The sequence below is a fragment of the Ambystoma mexicanum genome, chromosome 6p, assembly GCF_040938575.1.
Source record: "Ambystoma mexicanum isolate Mex_15411 chromosome 6p, UKY_AmexF1_1, whole genome shotgun sequence".
NCBI lineage: Eukaryota > Metazoa > Chordata > Amphibia > Caudata > Ambystomatidae > Ambystoma > Ambystoma mexicanum.
In genome coordinates, this window is record NC_090935.1 from 623,671,586 (window position 1) to 623,689,717 (window position 18,132).

The following is an 18,132-nucleotide window of genomic DNA, read 5'->3' on the forward strand; positions in this document are numbered from 1 at the left end:
AATATATCAGCATCGTTTTATATCCATATTACTATCAATTTGAAAGTTGAAAATTAATGTTTTACGATGAGTGTTATTTTGGTTGTCCAGGACAGTGTCTGTACTACACACATCTACAAATATTGAGGAGTACCTTGAGAACAAAGCTGAAGAATCCTCAGATGCAAATCCTGTTCACGTTTTGCAAGAACCAGCAATACCTGCAAGTCCTGAAGAATCGGAGGAAACCTGCAAGCCACCACCTTGCAAGTTAGAAGATGAAGGGGTAGGAGGACTAATTTTCATGAACTTTATATTCTATTTTTCATATTCATTAAAGCCAATTTAATGGGAAAATTAGCAGAGTCTGAAGTAAAGCACAACACACATTACGAAAAATGACTTATCACCTATAAGGACAGAAGTAATATAGACATCAGCTCTCTTTTCCTTACAGCATTGGAGTGCCAGAACCCCAGCCGTTGACAAGCCTATCAGTGCAGATACTTGCATGCATTAATTCCCCTCATGATACTCTATCAATAGAGCATATTTATGGATTTAAATATCTAATCCTTGATCTTTTCATGTATCCATTTGAATTCTGTAAGAACAAAATGCACCCATTTTCTTTGTTAGTAAGCGCATTCGTTTTTTTTATAATCAATGTAACATTTTATTTGTTAAAGTATTTTTTAAAACAAAATAGAATGCTTTAAAGAGAAAAGCACGAAATAGCAAACCGATGAGGAGCATGCAGTTGAAGTTGCACATTTTGTACTAGAGCAATTTCCCCTGCCCTCATGTTGTAACCAGATTAATAGTAAACTGGTTGGGATACCCATCATCAAAGCTGGAATATTTTATTTTGCCTTTAGTCCTGGTGCTGACCTGCATCTCACGGTGTGGCAGTATCACATTTATTCAAAGTTAATCTCGCGCACCACTCTCTTTTAAAGAATTCAGAGCCATAGGCTGTGCTGCTTCCACAAGGAAGGCATGGGGGTTCTTGCTTTGTTTATTTCAATGCTCTTGCGGCATGCACATTGGAATCTTAATTGTGTTAAGGCTGATAGGCTCATACACCAAAGCACATGATGGCATTCAGAGGAATGGCGGCCCTGGTTCACTGGGATTAATGTTAAGGTGTTTGTGGCATAGGGAAAATGTGAAGCGGAAGGCAGTCTGAAGGTCATCAGAGGTGGATCAGAGTGAAGCTAATAAGAGATCTCAGAAGTTGTAGTGGACGTTGAATGCAATGGAATCTTCTCTATAAGATGTTAGAACCACCCGGTGTGTGCCCTAAGATTTGGATGACTTCAGGAATAATGGACATGCTGTAGTAGCAAGGGTTTTAGACCAGCTTGTAGGAGATGATGTGGCTGGATTTGATATGTGGCATTGCCTGTTCATTAATTGTGGGGGGGATGCGTGGGTGGAGTGCTTGTTACCGCTTCCATTCGCTTGAATGTGCAATGTTAATTGCCTTGAGTGCTTTCTTGGGCATAGTGGTGATCTTGCTGCTGAGGTAATTTTTTACATTTCAGTAACAGGATCTTGCATTGTACAGCTATGTAAATAATCTCATGATATAAACTCTCCTTTCCGTGGTTGCGTGAAGCCTTTAATCACAGCTTTGAATCTCTGGAGGGCCACCTCTAGCCTTCATCTGTATCAGCCATATTAATAATCAGCCAGGTTGACTGGCATGGCTCTTTATGTTGTGCTTCCAAACTGCAAGGATTGCTTCTGGGAATGGGGGCAGAGGATATATTCAGGGGCAAACACAAATTAATTTGCCTTGGACAAAGAAACAGAAATGAGGTAGATGTTGTGCTGATCCAGCCTGTCTCTAGTTCCACGGTACAACATGTGGGCTCCAGCACTTCAGCAGATCAGCATTCCATACAGCAGACAATCGGCAGACAGGAGGTCCCTTGAGCAGGTCCCATCCCCACCACACACACATGCACACACATACTGCAACAGGGATTTAAATCTCCCAACCCTGAAGCCTGCCACAAAAAAAATCAAACCATCCACCCATAGAACCAAAATCGAAGTTCTCCGTAGCTGGCCCCACTCCCCACTTCCAATTCACATTGAAACAGGAATGAGATGTGCCCCAACATAGCTGGAGTGTTACAACATGCCCTGTCTGCCACCTTGAGCACATCCTTGTAATCCACTTTGCATTTTTGGATGTGTAGTTATTTTGATTATGGGGTTTTATTATCAGCATACAATGTCAAAAGCAAGGATGACCTTGGGTAGTATCACGTGGCATAGGGACACTTGTAAATATTACCCAAGGACACTCCTATCCCCATCTTCTATCCCACGTCCCTCCAATATTTGATTATCCAGGGGGAATGGATGGGTGCAGTCAGGATTTTTCAGAGTGTGATCCTATTGAAGTCAGTGGAGGTGAACAACTTTTAAGAGGGTGATGAAAGTTTCAATGAAGGGTGATACCATTATAGTTAATCAGAGTGATTATGTTTGATTAGACGGTTAACACAATTAAATTTCAATTTGCTATAAAGTGAAACAAATCTGTGCCAAATCACGACTATTCATTGAAGGCTGAATTAAATTACATTGGCGTGGTGTCACCAATGGGTTCTTTCATCATCCTCTTTTTACTAGGTTTCATTTTCACCAGCCAACAATACACATTTTAACTGAATTTGCAAATACATTTTTCTTTCATTTTTTTTTTTAGAAGGAAAACTAATCTGACCTAGGTTTCCTTAGTTGATTATAATAAAAAAAGATTTTTGTAGATCTCTCAATTGTGATCCTTTTTTGTTTGGTCATATGTTGGATGGGTGAATTCAAAGTAATGTCTCTCGATAATACATGTAATTGTTTCCTGGGCTTAGGTAACTGGCATAATTCTAAACTTAATGAGACCAGTTCTGTGGGTAGGTCAAATCTCCATTTGCCTGAAATATAAGACATTCTTCTTAATTCTGCAGCTAGTGTGGGATGCAGAGCCTTTGCTTGGTTAAATAATCTATTGGCCTGGCTAGACGTCCATTATCTAGACAGAAGCTGGACCTATGTACAGTATCACTTCAGGACAACAGCATACCAAAAAGGCTCACATCATGTTAGTTCAGTTTTGAAATTATAACAAAACACATGTTGATACCTTTGATTGGTCGAAGATTGGACTGGGTGGAAATCTTCTGGGGCCTGACCCATGATGGTTCAGTGTCTCTTTTACAGAGGGCATGTTTCCGTTTTACATGCCTCTCACCTGATTGTAAGATGAAAAATGCCCAGTAGAGGTTTGGGATGGGTCACGATGAAAGGCGATTGAGTAGTCTGTGTTGTGTATATGATCAAGAGGATTGTTTTTTTCCGCTGACATAGATTGCATGCTTTTTAGATGTTTCATAAATATCAGTATGTTCTTGTGTATTTTACTCCCATTCTAGATAGCTGAGCACGAGACACTGACTAGTGAGATAACAGAGGAGAGGTTAGCAATTGGAAAGGAAACATTTTCCGATGGAGAGGTTTCCGTAGAGCCTGAGGACCCAAATGAAGAAGTTAGGACTGTACTGTTTCCAGTTACTGTTGGATCAATGGAAACCTCACTGGACATCCCTACAGAGCAGGTGTGAGATCAGCACAAATGCATCACTCCAAGTAGCAAATTCTATCCTGTTAAACTAGAGGAATGTGTTTTTGTATGGGCAAAGGGAGTCTTTTATGGCTTCACATTTAAAAAGCAGTGGTGATTTTCATTGTTCGAACAGATCTTGAAAAAGTGGACATGTGTCTTGTGAACGGTTAAATATAAGTTATGCAGATTGTTACAGATTTATTACTACAAACATCAGTATCAGTAGCCAAATCATATTTAGGTTGTGTTGATTATGGAAACATCATAGAGTATTTTTTTAAAAGATTCAACAGTTTTGATTTAAATTATGCAATCTATTTTCGTGGAGCGGTAGCATTTGAAGCATATGTGCTTTTTCATTGATTTCCAAGAACGGAAGTACTTTGAGAGATGGTGTCTGATATAATGACTGAACGGTCATCCTAGTCTACTGATACCTTCACTTACACAGCTTTTTGTTTCATTACCTTAAAATATGAATAGTTTCCTTGGAGGTTGCATGTTACATCACTAGCCAGCACATTGGTTCCTACTGTTGACTCTGATCTACACTTTTTGGGCTTGACGTGGACCTCATTTGCCAACACAATAGTCGGTCTTGTAGGACTTGGCTCTGACATTTGCCACAATGTACTCCTGCCTAAGCCCTCAGACGTTAATGCAATGCAACATTACATAAAACCTGGTGCCCTGTTTCACCTTTGCTTCCGACCATGCCCCCAGTCCTTGGAAGAGAATACACACTCACATCAAACATTCCCCCTCTGCCTGAATGTCAGCAAAGAGATGAGGACCATGCTATTTACACAACACTTGGCAAATTACTGGCCAAGTAGAACCTCCTTCCATTTAACCTCCCCTGACTACTCCCCTTCTATGTACCACCTGCCTATTGCTATCACTTCTCCCAAGCAAGAGCCAGATATATAATTCCATAACATAACATACCGGATACTTCAGCTGTCTGGGCCTTGGGAACATTTTATAACAACAAGCCTGTGTGTTTGAAATGTGATGGGTAAGTGTATGCTCCATCGAACAATGCATCATCACTCATGTATGTCACATGTGTGAGAAACTGAATGTGTTTCCCGGTCTAGTCCCCTGGGGTCTGTCATCGAGCTGGCTAGGACATAGCCATCGCTTGTGGATCCAGTTCCTGGGGTGGACCAATGCGGGAGGATCACCAGGATACGGTGTCCTGTGGGAGTGGGACACCGACGGGTGAAATGCATTATCCCCCTTCTTCCAACAGCATTTCCTCATCCTACCACATCAGATATTACAAAACACTCCCCCGCCAGCCCCTTTTCAAACACAACCACTGTCGCACAGCACAAAAGACAACGGACTAACACCAGATCCGTTTACCTGTCATGTCCCAATACAAGGGTCAGGCAAAGTCAGGCAACTGACCAGAATCACACACACACACTGACGGCCCTTTCCCTTACCCACAGGGATAAAAAGGTGGAGTATGACAGCACCCTACGAGCAAGCCAGACCGCACAACGTAAGTGCTAACTCAGCGTGGCAGTTCAAGAGGAGGAGAAAGACGGCGTAGACCGAGAGGGTGACAAGGAGAGATTCGACTTTACCCTTTATGACCAAGCCCCCTGAAGCCCCAGCAGAGGCAATAAGTCAGCGAATATTAGCTAGCATGTCTTGCACCAGATGTCAGCGGTGCACGAGACCTTCCTCTGCTGATTGGCAAGCCGGGGACAGACACTTGTCTCTGTAGTACCAACCTTGACTCCAAGAAGAAAGAAAGCAAAGCAGTTCATCATAGCCGGTGAGTCGAGGGGAGTATCGATAAGAAAGTGTACTGTGTTAAATGAAAAGTAGCCGACGACTAAATTGAACTTTGAAAAGCTAAATAGGTGGAAAACCAGAAACAGAGGAGGCCGGCACCAGGTGGGTGCTCAAGCAGCATTACTCTGGGCGTTTAACCTATGGTAGAAAGACTACCGTAACCAGAAGCCCTTGGTAAAAGGCGAGAAGAGGTCAAAGTGGTCATACAGGGGTCTTGTAAAATCCTCTGTACCGTTGAAAGTCTTTGACCGACAGATGATTGAGAAGCTAAGGGAAATTAATACTGCATGGTGAAATATAAACAGTGTTGCAAAGGTTGGGAAGAGTGAACTCAATCGAAGGATGTCCACGCTGGATTGTTTGAAAAGACATTAGGATTTGTGAATGCAAGAAGCATTAGAAAACCTGGGGAAGTGAACTGTCATTGTCATGTGGGTCCGAGCCCGGCAGTGGGAGATCCAGGGGTGAAAAGTTACCACCCAACGTTAATTGAAAAGAAACTGTTGAATCAATTTGTTGAATACGATTTTTTGAAGAGTTTGCACCCTTAAGAGGGGATCCAGGGATGAAACCATCACCCAAGGTATACGTGAAGCAGAACTTTGTTTGCTTGTTTGCTGGATACATCAGGCCTCGAATGCAAGAGACTTTTTATTGAAAAGAGACCTGGCCATCGAAGAACTCAACAGCTGATACGGAACTGTCGGCTCATGCTGGGGAAGCTCAAGTGTGTGCTGTGCTCAGGAAACCCACCTTGTCCTGTGCTGAAAACGTGGGGAAGGGAGTCACATCCTGACTTAGTATTTGTGAACACTTCTTTTTTTTTATTGAAACCTTATCCCAAACTATTTCTGTAGTTAGCTGTAGGTAATTGGCAGTAGTGTTTTTTTAGTATATGCCTTTTTATTTTGACACAAGGCCACAAGGACTGCCTTATTTTTCATTTGATGGTCGACGCTTGCTCCCATCTTAGATTTAAGTTTAGCCTAGGCGTTTTTCCACCGTGCATTTACAGTTTAATGAAAAACTCACAACCATCGCTCGCACAACAACCCGCACGCACTTCACCACACCACAACAACACATAAAATGCACCAACAGCACACGAGGACTAACATCGATCCGATACTCGCACCAAAGCTCAGCATCCGGCGTATACTGAGTTGAAGCTGCTAACACAACACCACTCTTCTCACTATCCTACTCCCTCTTCACCTTGCTAACCCATCCCGCCTTCTCGTTTACAGATCCGCCAGAGCGCCTGGGGACCAACTCCTTTGGTGACGGTGCACTGTATAAAACCTTTAACATTTAACCCTTGAACTGTGATCACCTGTGTCTGTCTTTACTGTTGCCACCATGAATTCCTTACACATGAGCCTGCAATACCTCCCTGTTCCTGCAACCACGTCTGTACTACTCATGCCTTAAGCAGAGGAAAACAAGCCATGGATCAGGAGGGTTCCTCTGCCTCACGACTAGAAAGAGTCCTAAAACCAATTGGTTATATCTGTCTGACATGGCCAGATGGATGGATAAGTGAAATCAGATTTGGGAATTTAAACTTTCCCTGCAAACGTTTAGAATGTCAACACATAGGAATAACAGTAAGCAAACTTAAAAAAGGTTCATGTTAGAGAGCAAGAGGCATGAAGAAGCAAACCTCTGTTGAAATGATAGTCAGTACAGGGCAGGTTATGCTTTGTCCCCTAGCACCTTATTCGCCTCCACTAAGACCTACCTGAGGCTCAACCTAGGTATGGCCCAGAACATTTCACCAGTATCTTAAAGCCAGGAGGGTGCAGGGGTCAGTCACACTTGTTGGAAGAAAAGTCAGAGGTGGGAGGCAATGCACTCGCTCCTGGCACCTAGTCTAGCTTCAGTCTTCACCACCACCACCTGGATTTGCAGAGATTCCTGGGTCTTGGGTTGTCACAATAACGGTGTATCTGTGTGTTGCCCTCAATTCATGCTTGGGCGTAATAACTTCTTCTGGACAATGTGTGATGTGATACATTTTTCTTCTTACCTTTCCCTTTATTCCTCTAGTACCAGAGGGAATATAAAACTATGGTTAACTAATGCAACCTTTCCAGCTCCCCAATTGTTTTGGTTGTGTTGTGCCCTAAACCTCCTTCCTGGAACCCTTTTGCGCACATGTAGGGATAGAAAGATAGGTACTCCACTCCTTGCCTCTGGAGCCATCAAGTGGCTGTTGGGCCTGGAATACAGCAACATGAAGATCGTAACACCTCATCCCTCAGGTTCATTATCCGATCAGAAGCTGGCGAATATATTAATGATGCATTCATTTGCACATGCTATTATCACCCCTGAAGATACTAATATCAAATCTCCATCACCACCTACACATGTTCCTTTTCACCTTAGCATTCACCCACTCCATGCAGGATCGATTGTCTGGCCTGCAGCCATCAGAAATACCATAATGGGGTCTGTACCTCTAAATAGCATCAGTGTTCTAGCTACATCCGTAGGTCAATTTCACCCACTAGTTAATGACATTGGGAATTCCTCAGCATTTGAAGATGCTCAAGAAGATTGTGGTTGTGAAGTTAGCAGCCAATTCCGAGAGTCATATCACTTCACCAACTACATGTGTGCTGTCATACTCACTGGCTCTCATTACAAGTCTGACGGTAACCCGGCGGTGCTACCAGCGGGTTACTGGCAGACTCACCTTAACGTTACCAGTGCCAGATATCCCAGTGTTACCGAGATATTGCAGGCACCGGCAATGGCTTTTCTGCCAGTAGTGATTTCTCTGCTGGTGGGGGCTTGAACTCCCGGCAGGTCGGGCCTGACAGTAGTTCACTTTCCCTACCGGCAGCCTCGGAGTGAACTGGTCCGGTAACAATGCCGAAGCCGGTCATACCGGCATTCTTTCCGCCATTGTTACCGGACCAGCTCACTAGTAATACTTTTGCTGTGTGACTCATATTGTGTGACCTCTAGACATGTGCATATGATGCTGGTTCTTCTTATTGTCACCTCTGTCGTAAACACCTTATGTCCTTAAATGCACTGGGGCTCATTTTCCCAGGATTCCTGTAGTTCTACAAAACCCTTCTGTTCCTAATAAGTAGAGAATGCGCAATGCTGTCAGTGTCCAAAATAAACCTGTGCTAAGGGTAGAGTTAGATTCTTATCAGCATTGTTTTATGTATTTCATTCCCATTCTAGAAAACCAAGCAGGCGATTATAAATGGTGAAATAACAGAGACTGTAGGAATTGGAAGTGCAACTGGTAATACCCTTTCTGGTGGAGAATTTGTAGCACCTGAGAATCCAGAGAGAGAATTGTTCACTGTACTTGTTCCAGTAACTGTGGAATCACTTGAGACCTCCATGGACATCCCTGCAGACCAGGTGTGGCAACAGCGCACAAGTAATAAGTTCTCTGTATCAGGTTGTATCTCATAAACCACAGCCATGTGTTTGCGATGTGGCATTTGCAGTTATTGTGTATGATATTTTATATTTGACCAATGTAAAAAAATGTAAAATCACAGTATTTTTTTATTACATTTTTATGAATGTTTTCATGTGCAATAATACAACATAATCATTCAACATTACAGAAACTTATGTATAAAGCAGTTGTGTTGCTACATCAGATGCATGTTTCATGCATGCAAGTGTACAACCGCTTTGGTCTATGGCTTACCTCTTACTCGTCCCGCAGAGCCACACAAAATCACATTATTTTTCATTTTGATCTTGGAAAATGTAAATTAACCTTCAGAATTCATGTTTTGTAATTGGGCTGTTTTTATATGCAGAATTAGAACTGTCAACTGAAAAGATGTCAAACGCTAATATGTTCTTATTGAGAATTCATACATTTTCCATAAGTTGCTGCGCAAACATGATAGGAGCTAGTTTGAGCTGGATGGATAAATTCATGATCATGTATGCACTATCAGAAAAAACTTCACCATTTAGGCGCCAGTGGAAACATAACTTGAGAAATACATATGTTGCATCTCTTTCATTCTGCACAAATACATGGAATTATCACATTATTGCAGTCATTTCCTAACTCGTAATTCGCATCTGAGTTATAAGGGATCTCTGGAATGTCGTGTGGAGGGAATAGGTGCACTCCATAAAACCAGCCCTGCCTATTCCTGCACCCAAGTGGTCACTCTGCTGGCAATGATGGTCAGTACTTGTGCAGCGCATGTGAATCTCAGTTATGCAGTTCTTTGTCACCACCTCAATGTACTCTCCCTTTTGCCTGGATCTAGCTTATGCTTGCCAGATTCATCACTGTAGCAGAATATTAGAATACCTTGTTTTTTGCTTTAATTGGTCCAGGTAGCATGTTTCCTGACAGGCCCATTTGATGAGAAAAGCAAGAGGTCCCAATTTGTGCCTTAGCATTGGGGATTCCCCCAAGGTGCCCTTGCAGCCTTTCTCTAGGTTTTGCCCCCTATATTTTACCCCCTATATGTTTACCCACTTTGTATCTTCATTTCTGGAGACCAATGAATGATTGACATGTATGGAAACTGGTGTTCAGGAGGGAAGCCCTATAAGGAAAAGCAAGTCCTGTATCATGACATTAGTACTTCTGGCCATATAGACCGCCTCATATTAGAGATTAAATCCAGGACTCCTCCCACATACCTCTAAGATGTCTCAGTGGACCAGTCAGCCCCTTCTTCCTGTAAGGAGAGTTGACATCTGGCACTCCCTTGTCACAGGGTGTAAAACAGTCGCAAGGTTCTGTCATGTTGTGTGGGGATAATTCCATTGGTGGACAAGACACTTTCTCTGCTTGTATCATGACTAATAATTCAAAAATGAATATTTTGTCCACTTTTTTTCCTATTTATTCAGTGTCATAGATTTAATACTGACAAAACAGATCTTATGATATAAATAGTTTTATGTGAAATCAATATATAACTTTATTCTGACTGACCGCCAAATAAATGTGAACTAATATAGATTTCCTTCACCACAGGGGTAAAGGAAAGGTTCCTGCTTTGTCACTTGGACTTTATGTAAATATAGAATACCAGCAAAAAGTACCTGTTCTCCAAACGGGTTCTGTAGACAGACATGATGGGTAGGTAGCTGTTCCGATTCGCTTATCACTTGATGTGCTTTGCACCCTGAAGTTAACTGCACTGAGAATGGGCATGTGTGGCTGGCTGACATACCCCTGAGCAGACGTTGGGGGGGAGGCAAGAGTTGGTGTGCTGCTGCATACTTGGACCTTCTGTGCTCTCTCCCCACCTGTCGCCTCATCCTGGCGTGGTGCAGTTCGTTGTGGTACATTGCAGTGCAAATATCACCAAAACCGTGCATCCTAGGGCCTTAAAACGTGCTTTTCGAGGTCCCCAAAATATGACTTTTGCTGAAATCCAGGGAAAGGGGTGGGGTGTCCAAATGTCATGTAGCCAGTGATTTCCAGAAGGCCCTAACGGGTAACTATGCAACATGTAGTACAGATTGGTGAAACAGTGTGGAATTGTATATGGAACAATTCGTCAAGCCGTAAACTCACACATTTTTTTACTTTTATGAATACAGATTTGCAGCAGATTATGCAAACTGACTCACTCCAAAAGAGCTAAATTCACCAGTGAATTTACAACACATATTCTTTCAAAACCTGATAATAAAGGGGCATGGCAGATGCTGCAATGGGACAGCTGGGATTTCCAGCTGCTCCGAAGTCTGCTTAACTTATTATGTTGTAATATGCTGATCAATCATGGATAGCGATCTCACACTATGATTTTCCATGAGTGTAGCCGACTTTGCACTACTGGTATCAGGTTGGTATCTCCTGAAGCATGGGAATCCTGAAAAGAACAGTTTTCTGAGGACCGCCTCCCCAGCCTGAACCTAAAATGGTGCGGGCCAATGAAGAAACTTGTGAAGAAACACTGCGCTGAGACAGAACCAACGGATGCCGACTACAATAGGGCCTGAAGTAGGCAACGTTGTATTGTCAGGAATGATAACAATTGATAAGGTGGGTCCTGTGTTCCGACCAGCTCCTCCCCCTCTCCCTAATATTACTTTTCACCTTCCTGGTCACCCTCACTGTATAATCTGTCATTGGATTTTGTGCTGACATGTACCAAAACCTCAACACACCAGATGCACCTTTTGATTGGATGTAGTAAAATATGAGTGTACTGAACACTTAAAACAACACTGTGGGGAAGATAACTGGATCCCTTGAGGGATATAGGCAGCCCTTGGATAACGATCAATGTTGCTGTACAGGATTTTGCAATGCTTTGAGGATGTTGGAGTACGCCTTGCACTGTAGGAGTTGATGACTGTTACTCCCGAATTATTCCTCCCAAATTACTGGATTTTTTCAAGAAATGCACAGCCGTTACGGGCACTTTAGTTCAGGTAAAAATGCCCAGCTAATGCCACACTATGGAAATCACCATAATAATATTTTCCTCTCTGAAATACTACTACTGGGCTGATATTGTTAGTCAATACCTACCTTGTCTGGGGCGGCAAACAAAGTGGCCCTGTCTCGGTTTATGGCCCAAGGATCTCTACCGACCTGACACCTAAGCTTAGTCATGCTCACGGAAAAACACTCAAGTGTAACAAAGGGAGAAGTTCAATTCAATCCAACATGCAGGAGTGTACACTCCGTAAAATAATGGACAGTGCCACCGGGGTCCCAGGCAAAAACATTCAAGAGCAAAGTAATAATACTGCCAACTCAAGGCAGTATTGGACAACAGGAGAATACTACAATACAGCATAGGCGCTGTGGGTTCCAGAGAACGGACATCCAGAAAGTTTCACATAGTGTTGCTGAAGCTGAAGATACATTATCAGCAGTGGAAGAAACGGTCAGTAAGCTAAAAAACAGATGGTAACTCTGGGTAAGGAGTCTTCTCTCTTAGATATGAGAGCGGAGTTCCAGGAAAAAGAACATATGACTGTTATATAGTATTGAACTATTCCCAGAGGTGTGGATAATGACACAACTGAAACGAAGTGGTCTACCTAAATAATTTTTGATTGAGAGGGAACACAGATTTTTCAGCGCACTGCCTTACCTGTGGTTCGTTTGTGGTTCGCAGGACTCTGTTTGAGCGCCAGGGCTGCCAAAATGACCAGTTCCAAGGAAAAAACCTCACAAAGAGAGGGAAAAACCTTGTAGTGTTGCAGGATGTTTTGGTGTGCCTTGATGCGATTCAGACAGGATGAATGAGTATTGAGGCATTATGACAAGGCACAAGAGTACTGGAGATTAGAAGGATGCTTCGGGCTGCAATGTTATAGTGAGATATCCAGCAGGCGCGAAAAGTAAAGCAGCAGAGCGAGGCACCATAAAACAGGAGAATAGAAGTGGCTGTATTTCCTAGGCAAAAATGTACAGAAGCCCCTCGATGCTCACACTAGAGAAAATACAACCCGCTAGGCAAAAAAGGCCCAGCACACCTGCAAAGAGAACAAAGTTTTATTTCCAGAAAAATAGAAAATGCGCCAGCAAAGCACTCTGCTGCCGCGGAACATTCTGGCAAACACTTTATGAAGGCACTTTATGAAGGCACACAGCGTCATCAGTGACGTAAATTACATAATGTACAAATCCAAATGGTTGGTTGGTGAAGAGCCTAGGTCATTGGTCCGAGACCCTTTGGTCCATCTTCTTCCACGTAGGCTCCTCTGTGGCGTCACCAGGCATGAAGCTACAACAAATTGGGAATTATGTGAAAAAAAACAATACTAGCTCTATCTCTAACCTGGTGTGCGCCTGGTACTGCAGACATGGGCTAAAAGAGGATACTTTGCGGTCATTGCATCTAACCAACTACAGCTCGATTCCAGACATGCTGGCACCCATACAAAGCTCTCCACCCTCGTTTTGGCTATGTTGTTTTATCCCTCCTGGCACCTCACGGCACAAATCACATGACCTATGATGAAGGCAACTGATCCCTGTTTTCAGAACTTTTCTGATCGATTGGGGGGTTGAACAGTTTTATGGTCGGCGGTCTGGGACTGGCTGGTACCTTGAAATGCTAGGGGTCTTGTGATGGAGGCCTCTGAGTGCTAATTATCAGAGCTGGAAGGTCGGAAGCTCGTGCCCTCCTAGTGGGATTGCTTTTCGCAGAGAGCTCTCAACCCCCTTGTGGGCTTGCAGGCACATTCCTTCTGGGATACGCATGCTGGCAACATGAGACAATGATGTCTCTATGAATCTCAGTAGCCCTGGTCTTTCTCACTGGTGCCCACACTACAATCTATTCCCCATACTCGCATGGATGTACATGTGGCTCGAGTCTAGGCCTCAATTTCAATATCGCTGCTACTATCTAAGCTGCCGTTTTGGTTCCCTGCGTACACTAAAAAAAAAACACCCCTCCCTGTACTATAGCCCCTGTGAATGCCCCCTATACCCTTCCAGAGTCCCTACTGCACACTTCCACACCTCTGGGGCAGCCGAAAGCGATGGGGGGCCTGGGACGATCGTCTCCCCTCCGCAAAACATAAGCAAGAACAAAGGATTAGAAATACAGAAGAAAATGGAGCACCATGGGACGAGAAAGTTGCAACGTTAGGCTTACCCTTTCACACAGCTTTTGTTGTGAATGGAGTCACACCACGCACGTAGAGATGTGCTATGATGTTCCGAGTGTCAGGGCTATGTTGGTGGATTTCAGAAGCGAGTATGGCTGGCCTCCTGGTTGGAAAAATATGGAAATCCTGTTTCTATCTATTCCAAAGTGACCAGGGCCGAAGACTGAGTGTGAGTTTCCTGTAAGAAACCTTCACCCCGTTATTGCGAGATACCCCTTCAAGTGGCACACACCAATAGCTCAATCCCACATGCTTCATCTATACTTCTGCTTTTCTCTGATTAAATGCTCCATTTGCAACAACAAAGATCATTCGAGCAGGTCAAGAAGAAACTCAAGCCTTTGCAAGTTTGTTACATGCTTATCCTTTCAACCAGACTGAAAACCACCACTCTGGGAAGTCATGGATTTTTACGACTCCGAAAGAAATCTGGGATTGGGCAGAGGATCACGCCCAGCAAGAATAGACTTAAACGTCTTCTAGGAAAGCGGAATAGGAGAATGCAGACATCCTCTCTGTCCAAAGGTTTATCGTCAGTGAAAATGGGTGCTAAGGACACACTGGAACAAAGAGTTGCATGAGGAGGAAGCTGTTTCCGAGACTTCTGAAATGGGCTCTGCTATTGAGACACTGGTAAAGGAAATAGCTGATTAATGGGTACCAGAGATTCAAAATGACTAATGAAACAGACAGGAATTGGTGTTGATCAGCTTATGCAGTCAACAATTTGCATTCGGAAATGTTGTGGAATAAGGTAGATCAGCTCAAAGGCTGAGAATTGTATTTATAGATCAAATGAGTGAAAGGGCAAGGGATACTTTAAAGTTAGGGGAAGTATTGCAAGAAGGGATTGGGGATTGCACCTGTTTTTTTTTTATTTATTTTTATAGAAAGGTTGGGTATGGTTAATCCCTAAGTTGTGACCCAGGTGCTAGATCCTAAACATCTATACAGTAGAATGTATGACATGCGGAGAAAAGAGCTATATACGTTGAATGTAGGACACCCGTAACTTGAGAAATGTGCACTTTGTTGAAAAGGAAGAGAAACTAATATGGCTTCTTATTGGTGATGGCTTTTTTCCTTTGTGTGAAAGTAGGGTGGGAAGAGTTACATTTATGTGTTGGAATGTCAATGGCCTGGAGGACAAGATTCAGAGGGCAACTATCCTGTTTCCTGCACTGGCAAGGTAACACTGGCATAAACCAGACTTTGTGTTGCTACTGAGACACATTTCCCAGGTAGCAGGCGTCACTTTCTGTGTAGAGCATTATATAGCCATGTGCATCATGATGATTTCACTAAAGGGTCTTGAGGGGTAGAGAATCTAGTCAAAAAACACCTGCCATTAGAGATCACCCATATTTATTGAGCCTCTTACTGCAGATGGTTTGGGATGTATGGTCTCATGAATTGGGAGCATGTCCTTAATGTTTATGCTCCTCTGCCACTTTCACAAGACTTCACTAACCTGTTTGATGGATATCCCCAGAAGGCTCTTCATAATGCGGATGACTTTAACACCGTCATGAATCCGTTGATCAATAGAGTACTAGAGGAGCCAAACCTTGGTTCTGTTACTTTTTTAAGTTGTTTGTGCTACCCGTGAATTGCCAGGCAAATATTTACCTTTTATAAACACTTCTCTTTCTACTAAGTAGCACAGACATCATTTTCTAGATTGGATTATTTTGTATGCCCTCCATCAGTATGCTTACAGTCCTTGATATTAATTTTCTGCCTTGGGAGGTTTTTGGATTGGTCCCCATTGTCATTGACATTACGGTGGGCTACAAACAGGACTGGTAGGCTGTGACATGTACAACCTTGGTATCTTAATAATCCAGATATTACGGAAAACCTTATAACTCTTCAAATACCTCTTTTGAACTGATCGAATGGTCATTATACAGTAAAACTCTGTTGTGGGAAGCCTATAAAGTCATTATAAGAGTAGACACAATAGCTCCAGTTGCACATTAGAAGAGAATCCACCGTGAAGAACTGGAAGCCCCTGAGTCAAATTGTTGGAAAGAGAAAAGAGTTACCAGTCTCAACTAAATTATAATTGTTCTTTTATAACACGCCTAATACCAGAGATTGCCTTGTAAGTGCGGGCTCAGGATTTGACTTGCAAGCAAAACAGTTGTTTTGCTTGCAAGTCAAATGCATTACCCCTGAGCTATCCCCCCTCACCTTGATAGCTTGTTGAGGGATATTGAGGAGAACGAAGGAATGCAGTGAGCTGCTTCTGTTTGACCAAAGATGTCATGACAAGATTTTCCAGAGCAGGGAATGTGAATTGGGAAACAAAGCAGGGAAATGATTGACTTGTTTACAAAGGCGAAAGTAGGGTGGTCGAACTGTCACACAAATAATGGACACCCATGGTATTCTCCATATAGAATAAGTGGCAATTACTGAAATATTTTCTGAAGACTACACAGAGTTCTACAGAGCAGAAGCCCACTAGAATGGTTTGATTACAGAAGACTTGCCTTGGGATATTACTGTTAAAAGGATTGATGACAGTTTGAGGGAGCACTTCGAGTCCTCCCCAGAAAACTCACGAATTACAAAACTCTCCCCATCAGCTGTTATCACAGAAAAACAGGGGTCCCAATAGTAGTCTGACTGAATACTGGAAGAAATGTGTCTGACAATCCTCACAAGTAAGCAATGTTTGAGGAAGTGAATAGGGTGAGATCCATCCCGCTGGACCATCGCCACACCCTTGTAGTGGTGATACCCATGAAGCAAAGCTCCTAGAGTTCCCATCATGCTGCATGCGCATCTCCTAAATAAAATAAAAGCTAAAATATGTGCCAACACCCACACGTTTTTTCCTCATGATCTATTGGTCCTGCCTATGCCTATGCAGCCTGCCCGCTATGACCATGCCACTACACTGAGCCACGTGCACTGCCAGAATTGCATTTAGCCTATCTATGATTGCATTTAGCCTATCTATGATTGCATTTACCCTATCTATGATTGCATTAACTAGCCTAGAGGTGCCTTGCCCCAGAACTGCATTTAGCCTATCTATGATTGCATTTACCCTATCTATGATTGCATTAACTAGCCTAGAGGTGCCTTGCCCCCAGAACTGCATTTAGCCTATTTATGATTGCATTGACTAGCCTAGAGGTGCCTTGCCCCCAGAATTGCATTTAGCCTATCTATGATTGCATTAACTAGCCTAGAAGTGGCTTGCTCCCAGAATTGTATCTAACCCATCTGTGGTGTGCTACTGCCCCTGTACTCATACTACTGCTCTCTCATACCCAGGTGCTTCACGGTTGCATGCTAACTGCCCACAACCACCTTGAAACTCTCCTATCCCAACTACGCACACAATGTATCTCCATACGCTCTATACTGTGCTACTTAGATCACTTCTTTATATTATGAATACCCAATACCCGACCATGTTACCAAACTCACTTTCACACAAATCCCTACCGAATTCTCACAAACCAACTGATATGATCTCTGTACCCTGCACTGTCCTCCAGAGAAACCGCAAACTACATGCCAGGCTCCCAAGGCTTTATGACCCTTTAACCAAATCAGCCCATAGGAAGGCTACTACCAGCCTTCATAGCCCCTCCCAGCACCCTCTTCAACTAAACAGTAGACTCTATCGTGAACCAATTCACGCCCAGAAAGACACGCATAAACCCGCATTAACACTTCTAAAACCAATACAATTCGAGACCAAGGGAGCACTGATAAACGCCCGCTCCATGGTAGCCCACGCTACAGACATTGCTGACCTACTCCACAATGAAGACTTAGACTTCTTTGCCGTCACTGAATCCTGGCTACATCCAACTGCAGGCCCTGCAATTATGTTAGCCTTACCACATGGCTACACGCTACTAAGACTCGATCGTACCACCTGTCGAGGCAGAGGTCTTGCCATTATAGCAAAAACTAAATTCCCTCTGACCATTGAGTCACCAGCCAACATAGGATCTTGTGAATCCTTAACTGCAAAGCTATCCCTATCTAATACACAATCCATCTTCATTCACCTCATTTACCGACCACCTGGCCCCATAGGATCTTTTTAAGAAGACCTCACAAACATCCTA

At 43.2% G+C, this 18,132-nt stretch overlaps 1 protein-coding gene across 6 annotated transcripts in view; it reads left to right on the forward strand.

The window, feature by feature from the left end:
- FAM169A (family with sequence similarity 169 member A) overlaps positions 1 to 18,132 on the forward strand; it is a 988,180-nt gene that overhangs the window by 736,939 nt on the left and 233,109 nt on the right. For 3 of the 6 annotated variants that reach the window (XM_069627477.1, XM_069627476.1, XM_069627480.1), the window contains exons 11-13: positions 91 to 265; positions 3,426 to 3,608; positions 8,633 to 8,818. In XM_069627477.1, the coding sequence (XP_069483578.1) occupies positions 91 to 265; positions 3,426 to 3,608; positions 8,633 to 8,818 (544 nt within the window). The remainder of the gene's footprint in view (positions 1 to 90; positions 266 to 3,425; positions 3,609 to 8,632; positions 8,819 to 18,132) is intronic. The other 3 variants (XM_069627479.1, XM_069627478.1, XM_069627481.1) reach the window with 2 other exon arrangements.